Here is a 15,566-nt window from a genome sequence, read left to right as displayed (position 1 = left end):
TATGAAAAAACGCTTTCATAATTAATTTTATTAACTAAACGGTTTGCTTTTTTTTTTTTTAAAAGTAGGCATTGAACCTAAACTTTGCAACCCACAACGAATGTTGAAATAATATTTGTATTTCTCTTATAGTTTTTGAGATCTATGTGTGACAGACTGACAGACGTACATTTTGCACAAACCTAATTGCACCTTTTCTCCTTATGTGTACCGATAAAAGTATCAACTATCTCACCACATTATTAAACAAAGGAAAGAACTTGTACTTGACAGATTTGGTGGTATAAGTTGAATTAGAGATAGGATCTTGGAACATTAAGAACGCTAAAAGCATAAAATGCTGCTAAACAAAAAAGAATTGGTAAAAATAATTTGTTTAATTGCAAAGATTTACATGCTTTGCTAATTTAATTACAAGACTAATCCAAACTAATTGATAAAATTACACTTATTGTTGAATGAATTACACTTTATTTTTTTTTTGGAAGCATTTTTTATGTATTTCTTATTTACAATCATTTTGAGTCGTAAATACAAATGCCACCTTTCCTCAAGTTTGTTACCCAGTGTTTCATCACAAGTGAAACAAGAAAAACTAGAAAAGTCAAAGTTCATGTTTTTATTAAAACTATTGCCTTGTACTTTAAGCACTATATCTGGACTGTTTTCTGTATCATAGAAAAATTTACATCTAGTGTGAAAAGCCTCAGTGTTATCAAAAACTACATTAGCAGCTGTGATTATAACTACTTTCCAGTAACGGTCTTTTGGCTCGTCTGAATGTTGACATTCATGGCATGGACATAATTTGTCTGTGATCATCGTAACCTGCTGTACTAACCCACTTCCGGTTCTTAAATTAGTACTTCCTCTCATGTTATATAGATAATATGAAACCTTGGTGTTTGGCTCAAACCTTGGTCTGTGAGGACTGGTCCTAATGACACTCACACTCACTGTCAGGTCTGCTAAAGCTTTCATCATGTCATTCAAACCCTTGTCGCGGTGCCCATCAGGTAGATATTGTAAACAAAACTTATCAACAGGTACAAAATGTGTATGACCTGGATAGATCCCGTATTGTTGACGTAGATCATCCTCTCCACCTTCATCATGTTCACCTGTCAATAATGAGTATAGTGAAGTTTTACAAAGAAAATTGATATATAACTACTTTTCTTGGCTAAGCAAACACTGACGTGACGCGTCGGTCCAATACAAAGATTTGGCTGACACAGGGAAGAGTGGATATATGTTATCCTCAACCCCCCCCCCCCCACTAGTACGCCTCTTCCTTCATAAGGGAACGTATATATGTGAAAAAATTCCACTACGTGGGTAATGTTAAATATATATATATATATATATATATATATATATATTGTTACGTATTTCTGAATTTTTCTGGCTAGATGTATTAGTTGGCACACAAATAAAAACACAGCAAAGAACTTGACGACTAAACTTTCAGCTTCATATAACTTTAATGACTATTAACTCTAACATTACTGTAACATGTAGTGTAGAAGACTGTACAATATCTGTCAGTTTACAGTTAGCTATACTTCATTGCAATTCATCTCTTCACTTCGTTGCAATTCATCTCTTCTCAACTTTCCTCGAGCCGTATTCCACAGAACAGACCAACGACACACTTCCCAGTGTCGCTCAAGGTCTCCCAAAGCTGAACCAAGTCGTACTCAAGTCTACCGAATCAGAGCCGCACACGTCTTACATCGACTGTATCGACTGTAACGGCTCAAGTCCAATGTAGTTCGCTGTATAGACTTTAACGACAGTAGTCCACTCCAGTTAACTCTACCCTAGTTAACTTGCATCGAGTCGTACACATTTCTCTTCCACAGAGCCGCACACGTCTTACATCGTCTGTATCGACTGTAACGGCTCACTCAGGACTCCATACGACTCCATACGACTGACTTTCACATTAACGCTCTGGCTTATATAGAGTCCCTAATCGCTTGTCCAAAGTTGCACAAACATGGCTAGTATCCTCTGGAATAACACGTGAGGAAACGTCACATCCTGTCTTTGTTTATACATGTAGATTCCAGAAAACATTGGCTGTAGTGTCATCTTGCCGGGGTCACAACTTTTGACCTCTATCTGTCACTGGACATTGCTAGTACCTTTTGGAATAACATGTAAGGACACGTCACATCCTGTCTTTGTTTATACATGTACATTCCAGGGAACTGCCGCTGCTGTGTTATCTCGTCGGGGTCACACGTTAACCTCTTCCTGTCACTGGTCATTTGTAACAATATATACAAGATCCTCTTGAAAACTTTTAAATGTATCAAGGCTGCGGGCAAAAACCAAGGTTAGGAAAATACTTATCAGGAACTCATGTTTGCTGATGATGCAGCTATTGTGTCTGATTCTGATATTCAGCTTCAGTCCCTGGTTGACAAACAATCCGATGTTTGCCAGAAGTTCGGCTTAAATATAAGTCAAAGGAAGACTAAGATACTAGTTCAGAACACAAATACTGCACCGCATATAAATATTAATGGCCAACCACAAGAAATTGTTGATAACTTTTGCTATCCTGGCTCCATAATATCCTAGAATGCTCTATTGAATAAAGACATTAACAACAGGATAGCCAAAGCAATGGGCACCATGTCACGGTTGCAGAAAAGAGTGTGGGACAACATATTGCTGACTAGCAGCACTAAAGCCCTAGTCTACCTGTGTTGAGCACCTTGCTGTACGGAAGTGAAACGTGGTCAACCTACTCATGGCAGGAAAAAAAGCTGAATGTCTTTCACCTCCGATGCCTAAGGCGGATCTTTAAAATAAGGTGGCAAGATAAGATAACCAATGAGGAAGTGCTACGAAGAGCAGACTGCCAGGACATCCGCTCTGTTATCAGCAGCAGACGCCTTGGCTGTCTTGGCCACGTTCGTAGAATGTCAGTAGGTCGACTTCCACAAGACATTCTGTATGGTGATCTAATAGAAGGCAGGAGAGCCGCTGGTCGTCCACTTTTACGTTATACGGATGTATGCAAACGCGACATGAAGCTCTTCGAAATCGAAACTAGCAGGTGGGAAAAAGTAGCACTGGATAGATCCACATGGAGAGAGAGCATAAAGGAATGGTCTCGGATTGCAGATGCCATATACAACAGAAGCAGAAAGAAGAGTGAAAATGCAACGGCGCCTGGTGATTACATATGCCCAACTCTGCGATCGCAGCTGTGTATCAAGGATTGGCCTCTTTAGTCACACAAGAAGTTACAAAGTGAAAAGATTGTTTCCCGAGACGTAAAATGACACAGAACTGGAACTTTAAACATTTCTTTTCTTTTCCTTTCTTTAAGTAAGGTTGTTTCGTTGTTTTTGTAGCAAAATTTGGTTCAATGGAAATTCTTTGCAACAGTCCGTCTGTGCGAAGCAAACAGAAATCAAATTATTTCTTCAACCATGTTAGTGGAGCTGTTAATCAACGATAGAAAGATAATTGTGTCAATTCTGGATGAGGAAAAGACTTCATATATATATATATATTCAATTATGAGAATAAAATAAGACTGTTTCTCAATATTCGGCGAAAAAGAAAAAGAAAAAAAAACCAGTCATGTTGAAGCCTTTCTCTTGCAAGCTTGGGGGTCTGGGAGAGCGCTGTAAGCTCCTTCAGTGGGGTTCGGGTTGAAGCAGCGACACCCAAAAGCGTTTTCTTGCATTTTTCACTGCAGAAACGCATTCTCCTGACATCTACAGCTCATTATTCATTCTATTATAAAGGACCCTTTTGAAAAATTTGGAAAAAATATTTTAATATGAATTTATAGTACCTTAATACATTGCAAATAAAACCGATTTGTTCTTTGAAAAGATAAGATACCCCAAAAATTTAGATTAACGCTTTGAGGATCGCCGCCGAAAAAAAAAATTATTCGATAAATAATATTCAAGCATAAATTGTGAGTTATAGTCTTAAATTTATTTAACTAGAAAAATATGAGATAGAGTAAGGCTGGAAAAAGGCGACTAGGAAAAGATTATCTGGCTTTTGAACTCATCTCAACCGTGACTGTTATATTGAAAACTTTCGTTTGAATTATAACTTTTCCAAAGCAAAGTCTTTCTTAAAATAGTTATGATAAATCATGTGAAATTACACAAACTCTGTCTGGAAAGGGGAGGGGGTGGTAGAATGAAAACGAATAATCCTCTCTCCTTTTTTATAATTTCTGCTAACGATTGCATTTGGCATTAAAGAATAGGGGTTGGGCGACTCGATATAAGAATTTACTTTATAGCATATATAAATTATATTAGTGTCAGATTTTTTAAATTTTGTAATTTCTTACTATAATACAAAAAGAAAAAGTATTGGTTTGTCCGATGGGGAGAAGGTGATTGCATGTATCGCACCTGTTTATATTATATAGATATTTGACTAATTTTGTTCACATACTATGATTTCTCCATAAAAGTAGGACCGCCCCCCCACCCGAAAGTTTATGGTGGAGGGGCGGATTGATGCCATCGCCCCCACCCGGCCCTACCAAATCGGCCAAAATACTAGAAGGGGGGGCGAAATAATGTAAAAATAGGTTGAAATATAAATAATTAGTATATATTATTAACATAAGTAATAAATTCGTATACAAATTGTGTGAATTCTATACTAAAATTCGTCCGCCCCCGGCCGAGTGGGGGGGGGGGTGGCGATCGCCCATACCGCTCCCCCCTCTGGATCCGCCAGTGCTAGGTCCTGGGTCCTTGTCGAGATGGTAACCCTTAATCTCAGTTCAGAGTTTTGTGGAGGACGTAACATCATCATTGCTTTTGAGATAGATTTGAGGAGAGATATTAAATAAGACAGGTTTTATCATTGATGTTTTTACTGCAGACGTTTTGAAATAAAGCTGGTTCTAATTAATACAATTTCTTGGCGGTAGCGATAATTATCTCGTCCCTTCTTCTGTCGGGGAAGTCACACATTTTAGCCAGATGTCCTTTCCAAAGTATAAAATGACTAGACAATTGACTAAATATGCTTTTCACAAAATTCAGATGTTTCTTCAGAAATGAAGATTATTACATCCAAGACCGAGCCTACCCCAGGACAGTGAGTAGGGATCCAACCCGGAACCACTGAGACGACAGTCTAGAGGGCATACAACATGACCAATCAGCCATCTCATATTGAGCTAGGCGCATGTTGAGCTTGTGATTTGATGGCACAGTGACATTTGTATTAGTGAGACGTAACTAGTAAGAGGGTATTCTCCTTGCCCACATTATAGATGCTCTTAGTATTTGTATTTCAAGTTGTCAACAACCGCAGAACTTCATTGTATACATGTATATGTTGACTTGTTAAGATGTGGGCACTCTAAGTATCAGCGACTTGTTTACTAATAGACGTTGTCGTTTGACTCGATGAAATAAAATACTGTGTTAACTATTTGAGACCCTACATACCAAAGATAACGACCATTTATTGGCAGTCTAGGCTAGATATTAGCACCTGAACAGGGGACACACATTTTTTTTTTTTATAAATTATTTGCCATATTTTTTAAAATATAGGTCACTTTGGTTTTCGAAAAGCTACTTTTTTGTGTGGAAAACTGAATTAAATCTTGATTTGTGCTAAATAGAATTTTTCAGTATTGAAAATTGCAGACAAAGGAAACAAAACGATAAAAAAACGAAGGTACTCTGGTGCTATTTATGATAAATGTATTTGTTATTAATCACTCGGATATACGATAGTTTTGTCACTCTTGAAGATTGTTTGCAAACATTAACAGTACAGTCAATATTTGCAAACAATCTTCAATCGTATGAGTGAGTCATTTACCTAGTTAAGTCCAGATATTTGATACACATCATTCTGCTGAAATTAGCTTTTCAGAGGGAGTTGGATTCTGTTGTGTAAGACAGAAGAGTCGATCTGATTGGTTTTATTACATAATGTTTAGTTTACTAATTTTATCTAATCTTGTTTACCTAGAGAATCTTTTTGTCCGAGCAGGTTTTCAAGCTTACTGCTCAACTCTTCATGTTTTTCAAACAGTTGTTTCATCTTGGTTCTGACATCTAGCTGGACATATATTTTTTCTTCATCATTCATTTTTAAAAACATTAATATATCATATACATTTTGTTATCAATACTAGCTGCCAGATAATTAAGCCTAGCGAAGTATAGGTGAGAGGCAATTGAGATAAAATGTCTAGTGTTTTTTGAACTAAACATATAGAATAAGACATTTAATTAACCACGAATGAAATTAAGAAAACTTGTTGCTTAATAAATAAAGACTTACAACTGAAATAATATTTTAATGTTTATGTATCAGCAACTTTAATTTTTTTAAAGTTTTTAATACAATACATTTATTTCGATTTGAAAGAAACTTGATAGAAATCGTTAAATAAATATAAAATTATCGTTTGCAATTAGCAAAACATATAATTTACAATAGTTTTTGTAGACACATTTTTAAAACATCAGTAGGCTATTATGAAATCTTCTTTTAATACTTGTTTATCTGTGTCATTATATTAATGCTCAGAACATCCTACACGTTCATTTTGATCTCCCCTGCCACTTTTAAATTTTTTCTTTTACTACGACCGATTATTTGCTAATATACCTGTGTCTAGAAAAACCTCCTGTTCTCTGTCTTCTTCTTGTTTTTTCTTGAAGCTTTTCGACAAAGTCTCAACTCGTGCTTGTAGTTGTGACATAAAGTCACTGGCCATCTGAAGTTCGGCCATAATCTCCTCTCGAAATGCCAAAACTAGTCCATTGATTTGTTCTTGTGTTTCTGTCACAGACCAAAAGCTTTCAGTGTCACTCAAATTTAGCTCATCATTGATAAGTATTTATTAATTTTATCCTATTATTTTTCCTTTCTAAGTTCAATTTTAACCCCAAGCCCCACCTGTGCGACTCACTAGATTGACCATCTAGAATTCTATTCTAGTGTCATGTCTATCAACATTGTTGACCTTATCACTTGAGCGGGACGATCTGAACTCCTTTCATCTTGCCAGGCATCCCCACTGCCCATCCTTTTCTTGTTTAGACCCTGAGCGCACGTCACCTCTGGCCAGGCGTTCTTAATACCTCATTGCAAATAAGTGGGAAGCTTTTATCTTGACCGGATGTCACATTATTTATCTTGACCCATCATGTCATCTATCACATGCTGTCCTGCCCAATTCCTTTTTCCGGCCAAGCGCATATAAGTCTCAAACCTCTTCAATCGCGAGCTGTCGCTCCACTTTATTTAGAACGTTGAGGGGCGTTCATTCACAGAATCCATTCATTGTGCTCCATTATTCTTATTCTATTCACTTGGACCTTGTGCCTGATTGCAACTGGAGACATCGACGTTTCCTGTTAAGTGGAATTCCTGCCTGTCGCAAAATCCCCACACTTCTCTTTACGTGGAATTTCTACCTGCTGCAGGGTCCGAATCCTTGATTTTATCCAGCTATTCATATCTGAAGTCCCGTTAGCCCTCCTAGCTCAACACAACGACTTCCAGAACTCACGTTCCTGTTGAGCCCACCCTTAGCTCCTTGGCTGGAAAAAGGAACTTTGGGATCAACGAACTCTGAGTACTAAGTTCTACACCTGGAGTCAACTCTCAGCAACCGCAGCCTGCCTACTCATGGTTGATTTTGCCCCACCCCCGCTGTGTCACTCCCACTTGTAACAGCGGCCAGGCTATTACTAATTCAACTACAGTATTTCAGCTGGAGCTGGCACCTTCCAAGCTGATGCTCATGCTAGCAGACTAAAACAGTCAACAGCATCAAGGCAGAGGGATAAGCTTTTGAGACAACGACCGAACCCAGGAATCTAAGAGCTCAGTCCTACAAACAATAGGGCATTTACACATTTATACAATCAGCAGTCAATTTGTTAATCATCTCATTTATCTTCACTTATAAATATGTCACTTTAGAAAGTATGATTATACCCCTCACCTTTGTAATTCCTCCCCCTTTTACTTTTCATGACATTACAATTTTATCTTGTTAACAAAATGGATTCTTTTATCAATCGTATGTTACCTGTGGGTTGTTTCCGATCTGTTTCGTACGCTGGTCTATGGTGGCGTTAAAAAACCCTACACCTAACGTCACCAAAACTAAATTATTTTAATGATAATTTATTTTAATTACACACAACTCCCAGAGTCGCATGACAATGGGGGCCTTTCCCAGCGGCGCTTGACAGTGTCATTAAATTTTAAATAATTAGATTGGCAAATTAAAATTCATATCTTTAACCTACTCTGTCAATTGCAGATATTTAGAATCTTGAATCAAGTAAAAAGAAATATGAATTGAAAAAATAATAATATTCAATTTAATTTTATATTTCCACATAACTATTGTTCTAAAAATAATATTTAAACTATAAACACATAATAATAACTTAGATTAATTTAATTATATTATTATTTATAATTATATGTATACTTAATAATCCAAACCTTTTTGCGCAAGCGTCGACATCTCTTCCGTTGTTTTCATAGATGTATCATATTGATCAATTTGTACTAAATATGTTGGAAATAAAAAAAAAAGTTGAACATCTTGTTTAATGTGTAGCTGAGTTTTAACGATTTGAACGAGTTCTTTTAGTATGTTATAGCCCAGACTATATAGTTACTAATTAATAAAGGAGATGTAACAAATATTTGAGGCTCGTGTTAAACTTTTCACATCAACATGGCAAGAGAGTTTGATGGAAAGTCTTCTGCCCTCTAGAGAGCAAGTTTTTTTTTTTCTTTTTCAAATGTTTGTAATTATTTATGTCACAGTAATTACTAATTAATCAGATAAATATAATAATAATAATAATTATTGGAGATTTTCATTCAGTTGTGTAAACGTTGAAATATTAATATTCTCAGATAGATATTGTTTGACTTCAGTAAAAGTGGATACTTCTTTTTCTTCAATCCACATTTTACTTTTTTTCTTGACCTACACTTATTAATGTATACATTTTTTTTACAGTTTATAGTTAGTTTTAGGAAGTTTGTGGTCCAAATAACAAAATGTTATAATTTCAAACTTGATTTTTGTCTATGTTTCATATGCTGTTTGCTGCTTTAAAAACATGATACCCTCTTATAACATGGAACAAAATCTTTATGTCATAAATAACTTCAAAGAAAACCTAAGTTAGACACGCGTTAGAGTTAGGTGGACTCAGGGGCGCCCTACGAATCCCGAAATCGAAAATCCCAGTCTTCACCAAGATTGGAACCCAGGACCCCAGCTTAGAACACCAAGCGTTTAACCACCCATCCACCGCGCCCCTATAACATTGTATAACCGTCCTTATATTCAATACAATGCTCGATACGCTCAAACTATAAAATCATCCTACTTATTACGAGAAATATAATACAAAAATACGCTTTACATTGATATACATAATATATATTCACTTCATTATTAGATATAAATGTTACATTTTCCACTTACCAAATCAAAGTCGATTAAAACATTCTGTATACACACTTTAATTTCTTCTCTAAAGAAGTTAATTGCAGCCCAATGTCCAGCACGTCTTTATAAGGCCTTATTTTTGTTATTTAAAATAGTAGCCACAAATTAAATTGTTCTACACACTGCTTTACAGAGACAAAGCATATAAAATAATTTTGTTGTCACAAGCACAGACAAACTAAAATTGAAACACTTTATAACTAATATTTTCCAAATGTCTTAGCTTAGGCCGTGCTGTCTTTAACGTTATCATGCACTTATGACCCGTGGTGTAATAAATGTAAAGAACACTTGTGCCGTCCTGCAACGATGACTCTGGTGTTTGCTTTTGTACTTATTTAAATCATTGTTAGATGAATAGTCGCTGTTTGTATTGTGTCGTCTGTCCGTCCGTACGTCCCGTTTAGATCTCCGAAACTAGAAAATAAAATAAAAATCGGACATCATGATATTTTAGATTAAAAACTCTGATGCAACGGCTAAGTTTTTCTTTTCCGAACGGATAATTTATTTAATTAATACATAAAAAACAACTTGTAAGTACTTATGTATCTTATAAAATTTCATTTTAAAAGATTTAAACTTTAAAAGTGAAAAAATATTATTTTTAGTAACATCGTATATGTAACAAACCTTATAGGGCGAAATTTAAAGTTTTACTCTCGCATTTCTTGTAAGAACTAGTGAGATGGCTGTACAAATTAAAAATAATGTATTTATAAAATACTTAACATCTCGTGTCCGAGGTTTTCACGATTGATTAAATTGTATGGGATAATTAAGAGATTTTTTTTTCGTTTCATCGTCTTCTACAAAGAAACATTTTTGTTAGAACGGAAATATCAAAATGAAGAGTTGCATGATTTAAATGTGATTTACATTGTGAATTTGAAATAATCGAATAATAAATAATCGAACACATTTGATCCTCTCACAAGATGGCTATCACCGAGCGACTTGAAATACGAGTATAAAAGACTTTAAGTTTTCTTCTTATATATAGGTACCATATATTTATCTTTACATTTGAAAATAATATTAACAACTTTTAGTATTGGTTTTCAAAAGTTTCGTATACATTTTATCACTATTTAAAGAATTGACTCTCAATTCCTACAGACATTTAGTTATCCAGTTATCCTGTAATCACTTATTATAAGTGCAGGTATTGTTTTTTTTAATGTTGCTATTTTGGTCAAATATCTCAAAGTCTGTGAGTCTGTTAAGTGTATGTTGTAAGCAAAGAAGGTGCGTTTAGAAACCAAAACCATCATGCAATAGCAATTTTTCCAAGACCAGCATTTTTTTTCCTAATTAGTCAAAATTAAGTTACGATTACGTCTGGGAGTAGGTGTACAAATAATGTTTAGTGTCTACAGTTTCAGTAAGAAAATGTTATAATTTTTTTTTCTCTAGGCCTAAAATTGATTGCATGACCCCCCTCCCCCTTTCTTTTTTATGCAACCTTTCATCTTAAAGCAAGCAATGTACAATATTAGACACCACACACATGTTTATCTTGGTGTCTAGATCAGAGTAGGCTTTGTCTGAAGTCTGGAGCTTGCTATTGTAAGACTTTTGGGGTTTTACAGTGATGCCGAACATGCTCTTGAAAATGTACAGACCATGCTCTGCATTTCTTGTTCAGAACGTCATTGTGGACCAGTGATCAGCTAATAACAGGTCCTTTTTTGTTGCTGATTTGGTTTTGGATTTGGTTTTGAGTCGTTGAATAGGCCACCATCAAATCTGTATATTAGATACTATCATTGTCTCTGGTTGTACTTGTCAGCCTAGAGGGGAACACGATACTGAATAGAACTCAATGTAGTTATACGTTATCCGTAACAAAGGTCAAATAACGTCAACTTACATGTCACAGTCCATAAATCGAAAAAAAAATACGAAGATACTGACAATAGTGAAAAAAATATCGATACATATGGAGTAAAGTAAATATTATTTAGAATCAATAGGAATTAAACAAATATTCTCTTTTAGTTTGATTTCATTGAATCCATTTGAGACTTTTATTTTTATTTATATTACTGGAGAGAGAAAGTGATACGGAATGTAAACCGCACACCCTTATAGTTCCACTGACATATACTTTTACATTTCCTATTCATATTAAACGGGTAATGAAAGATATTGACATATTTCCGATATAGTGTTTAATGAGACAGAACTTTTTGAGAAAAAGGGAAAACTCATTTCACAAGTAAATTTGAAAATCAAATTTCTACCAGTGGCTTGAAGACTATTTTTTGTATGAAATGTTCTCGTTATCCAACACCTACTCACACAAAAACCATTTGTTGTATTCCATTAAATAGACAAATGCAAACCAATCAAAAGTCCATGCTTTAGGTTTCTTATGTACACATTATTTATTTAAACATTTTAATGTAAAAAATTCTTCTGTGTAAAATAGTTTTCAATGACTAAACTATTTTCAGAGCAAGTCATTTATCTAGACAGGCTTTTAAAGATTTGTAAAGTATTTTAATTGAATTTAAAACATTTTTTAATATTGTAAAAAAAAACAACATGTAAGATGATAAATCACGACAAATATCAAATAATTTATATCAAATTAAAAAAAAGGAAAGTTTCCTTTCAGACCTTGCGATCTATGTGGCAGATGATGTTAAGCTCATCTGTTTCAATGGCCAACGGTTAACGAGCAGGTTGTCATGGGGCCAGCGCAACGACCAACCGCCTTTACTTTCCCCAACCATTAGAGTTAGGTGGACTCAGGGACTCCCTAAAAATCCCAAAATTTAAATTCCCAGTTTTCACCGAGATTTGAACCCAGGAACCTTGGTTCGGAAGCCAAGCGCTTAACCACTTAACCACCGCGCCGCACAATTAGTATCTAATGTTTCCACGAGATGAACTATAGTTGGATGGTTAGATATGGTTGTTGACCCATTAAACAATGACTAAACTACCTACACTGATTCTTACACAACTGTAAAATGGTTGTCTTTTTTTTAAATATTGTGATATGTTATCATTAGGTATTAAATTAGCAACACTCAACTTGAACTAAGGATTTTTTTGTTTGTTTGACTTTAAGAGCTCTTATCGGTAAGGGCTGTCAGTGTCCTAGACCTTGTACTGATGACGAAATGAACTACAAAACAAAGAAACATATATGTTATTTAATTGGTAGGCTACAAAAAAAGAAATAAAATGTTAATAAACATATTTTTAAACATGTTAAAATATTAAAAATTAATTTGAAAATGAAATATTTCGATTTCAGGATTTTAAACTTGAAAACGTATAAATACTATGAAATCCTTAGAGGCCTCACACGTTATTTCATTTTTGACTCTCGTCTGCTCTCGAATGTTGCCACCTACATTTTGTTTATTTTTGTTTTTCGAAATTCTTTTTTTTTCTCTGGTTGTTACCCCTTTGTGTCTCGCCCGGCACTTCTCTTGTGACGCCACTGATGTATTATAGCATATAGTCATTGCTTGGCTTGATGAAAATGCAAAACTGTATCTGTATTGTTTGCTAAGAGTCACAAGTAGTGCACAATTACACACTTTTAAAAAGTTTGTACTTGGAATTACTTTGTGTAGTCGTTTAAAATTATTAGAAATCAATTAGACGTAAAAATTTAATATCGTAAGACATAAAGACATTCAATAGCAATAATTCAGCTTTGATTTTTAATTTCCTAAGTAAAGATGCCATTCATACCCTACAAACCAGACAATAGCATTACTACTTCCTGGACATGTTCTTCTGGTATAGGTAAACATATTAAAGTCATTTTCCACATTCTATTTGTCCTTGCATTGACCAATGCTGATCTTTTTTTTACTACATCCATGAGGATTTAGCACTATTCTTTTTCTTCTTCCCATCTTTATTGCAGCTGAGCTGTGAGCTCTTTTACAGTCTGTGCCAAGGAAAAAAAGTGTGCTGTTTTCTTCAGTTGTCCAGCACTGCAGTACAGGGTGTTGGTTATGTTGGGCTGGAGTGGCAGTAGGGTCTGCCTAAGGTGGGTTAGGAAGGGGCATTCAAAAAGGATATGGTTTCATATGGGTATGCGCAGTGTCTGCAAAGGGGGAGTTGTGTGGAGTTTATTTTGTTTAGATGGTAATTTAATAGAGGTGTGTGTCCTGTTCTTAGTTGGAAAATTTTAGATTGTTCTTTGTGGAGGAGGAAGTTAATACTGTCCAGTTTGTTAGGCATAGGCATTTCTTTGTACATGGCTCTGCCTGTGTTTCCTGATGCCCATTGGTTGAGCCACTCCTCTTTGTGATGGTTGACTAACATTGACCTTAGGGTGAGGTAGTTAACAGGTCTATTAGGTTGTTCCATAGGTGATCCTGCCTTTGATAGTTTATCTGCCTTTCATTTCCCATGATACCAATGTGTCCAGGGATCCACTGTATATCCAATGTGATATTGATATTTAATTTTGATATCCTCTGATGGATTATCACAATGAGTGTTGTCAACTCTCTTTGGCTGTTTGAGGTGCTGCTGTTAAGTGCTTTCAGAGTGGATTGGGAGTCTGTAAAGACAACAATATCTGATGGTGATTGCATTCCTTTAATATAATTTGTTTTCCTGTCTCAATTTCGGCTTGAAAGTGTGATCAGTAATCGCCACAGGGTGCACTTATTTCAAAGTGTTTAGTTTTAGGAAGACCAGGAAGGCACCAAGACCAGCATTGATGGTGGCTTTGAAGGCTTATCCGTCGGTGTATAGCTTTTAATTGTTTCGAGGTGTTTACTTTGAGCTTTAGTGGATTTCATTCGTTTGTTTTGTTTGTTGAGTGTTGTTTATTAAGTGTGTTTTAATGGTTGGTTGTTTGTAGTTAAGGAGTTATGTTTGAGAATCTGGTAATTTTTTCTCTGTTATTGGGGTAGGTAGTGTTTTATGGCTAGTTCGTCAGTAAGTTGAATCAGAGTTCTTTGCTTTTTTTGGTTGTTTTTCCTATTTCTCTGTGTTAGTATTTTATTAGGATGATCGTTCTCCAACTTTCTGTATCTCTCAATAGCTTCTAATGCTGCTCTGTTGCGCCTTAACTTTAGAGGTTCAATATTGGGTGCTGTGGGAGTAGTTCTCATACTTCCACTAATTAGACGCAATTCTTGGTTTTGGATTGTGTCTAATGATGATTGATATGTTTTGTTGGCAGCTACTTGTATGGAGAGACAGTTATCCATTACAGATCTAACGTATCCAGTGTATAACTGTCTTAAGGTTTTCTTTTCAGCTCCCCAGGACGATCCTGCTAGGTGTTTTATTATGTTTAATCTTTGTGATGCCTTTTATTTTTATTAGGCCATAAAGTGTTTTAGGGACAGTCTTTGGTCTAATTTTACTCAAAGATATGTTGGATTTTTCCCCTTTATATATTGGTTGTGAGTCTAATTTTATGATGTAATTTCTTTTAGCTGTTTTGTTGCAGTGGCTAAAGATTGAATAAACTTTTTTTTTTTACACTATAGACATTAACATGAACGTTTCCCTTGTTTCTTCGTCATTATCGTTGATATATATATATTTTTTTAATTGTCAGTTAAATGTTTAATATGCTTAAGCGTGTCAGCCTGTTTTGTATCACATGTAATTGTAAAAAGAATAGGGGAACACTGGAGAATAACATTGTACGGGCTTTGTAATTACCTTATATTCACTGTGGCAATTTTAAGTTTTTTTTCAAATTTGTAATTAGATAAAAAATTAGATTATAGGCCTACAATTGTAGATCCAAATCAAGTTATTTCTTCCTTTCATCTGACACAAAAATAATTTTGTAACTGCCTGGATTTTTTTACCTAGGTGGCTACGCTTAAAATTGAATCTGTAATCAATATTATCTTCTGACATCCAATGGCTTTCAGTTTAAAAGTCCTACTCATCAGTCAGTGACTCACAAATAATCCACAACAAATGCATTAAAAAATAAAAATTATATTAAGTCCTGTACACAAAGATTTATTGATTGGAAACAATAATCTACCTCTTCATGAAATGAATATTAAAGAAATATGAATAGTTGTAG

General features: G+C 35.1%; 1 protein-coding gene across 3 annotated transcripts; it reads right to left on the bottom strand.

The window, feature by feature from the left end:
• Window positions 1–129: 129 nt before the first annotated feature.
• LOC106076935 (uncharacterized) lies at window positions 130–9,938 on the bottom strand. 3 transcript variants are annotated; one of them, XM_056040987.1, is made up of 5 exons: window positions 9,503–9,938; window positions 8,500–8,565; window positions 6,643–6,816; window positions 5,994–6,083; window positions 130–1,121 (listed from the first exon to the last, which is right to left on the bottom strand). In XM_056040987.1, the coding sequence occupies exons 2-5, from the start codon at window positions 8,537–8,539 to the stop codon at window positions 430–432; spliced, it is 996 nt and encodes a 331-aa protein (XP_055896962.1). In that variant the 5' UTR covers window positions 8,540–8,565; window positions 9,503–9,938; the 3' UTR covers window positions 130–429. The 3 variants fall into 3 exon arrangements, 2 of the variants coding, with proteins under 2 accessions (XP_055896962.1, XP_055896963.1); XM_056040988.1 differs by having other exon boundaries at window positions 5,994–6,087; window positions 6,659–6,816; window positions 9,503–9,936; XR_008779759.1 differs by lacking the exon at window positions 130–1,121 and having other exon boundaries at window positions 1,389–6,087; window positions 9,503–9,930.
• Window positions 9,939–15,566: the final 5,628 nt, after the last annotated feature.

The sequence above is a fragment of the Biomphalaria glabrata genome, chromosome 9 (assembly GCF_947242115.1).
Source record: "Biomphalaria glabrata chromosome 9, xgBioGlab47.1, whole genome shotgun sequence".
In the NCBI taxonomy this organism is placed as follows: Eukaryota; Metazoa; Mollusca; class Gastropoda; family Planorbidae; genus Biomphalaria; species Biomphalaria glabrata.
This window is presented reverse-complemented; position numbering and strand designations above follow the sequence as displayed.

Excerpts from the sequence above, each read along its gene's own strand:
- LOC106076935 (XM_056040987.1), bottom strand. The coding sequence starts at position 8,539 with ATGAAAACAACGGAAGAGATGTCGACGCTTGCGCAAAAAG. Across the intron at positions 6,817-8,499 it reads GTCGACGCTTGCGCAAAAAG|AAACACAAGAACAAATCAAT; the intron begins GTTTGGATTATT and ends GGTCTGTGACAG. Across the intron at positions 6,084-6,642 it reads GGAGGTTTTTCTAGACACAG|ATGTCAGAACCAAGATGAAA; the intron begins GTATATTAGCAA and ends ATGTCCAGCTAG.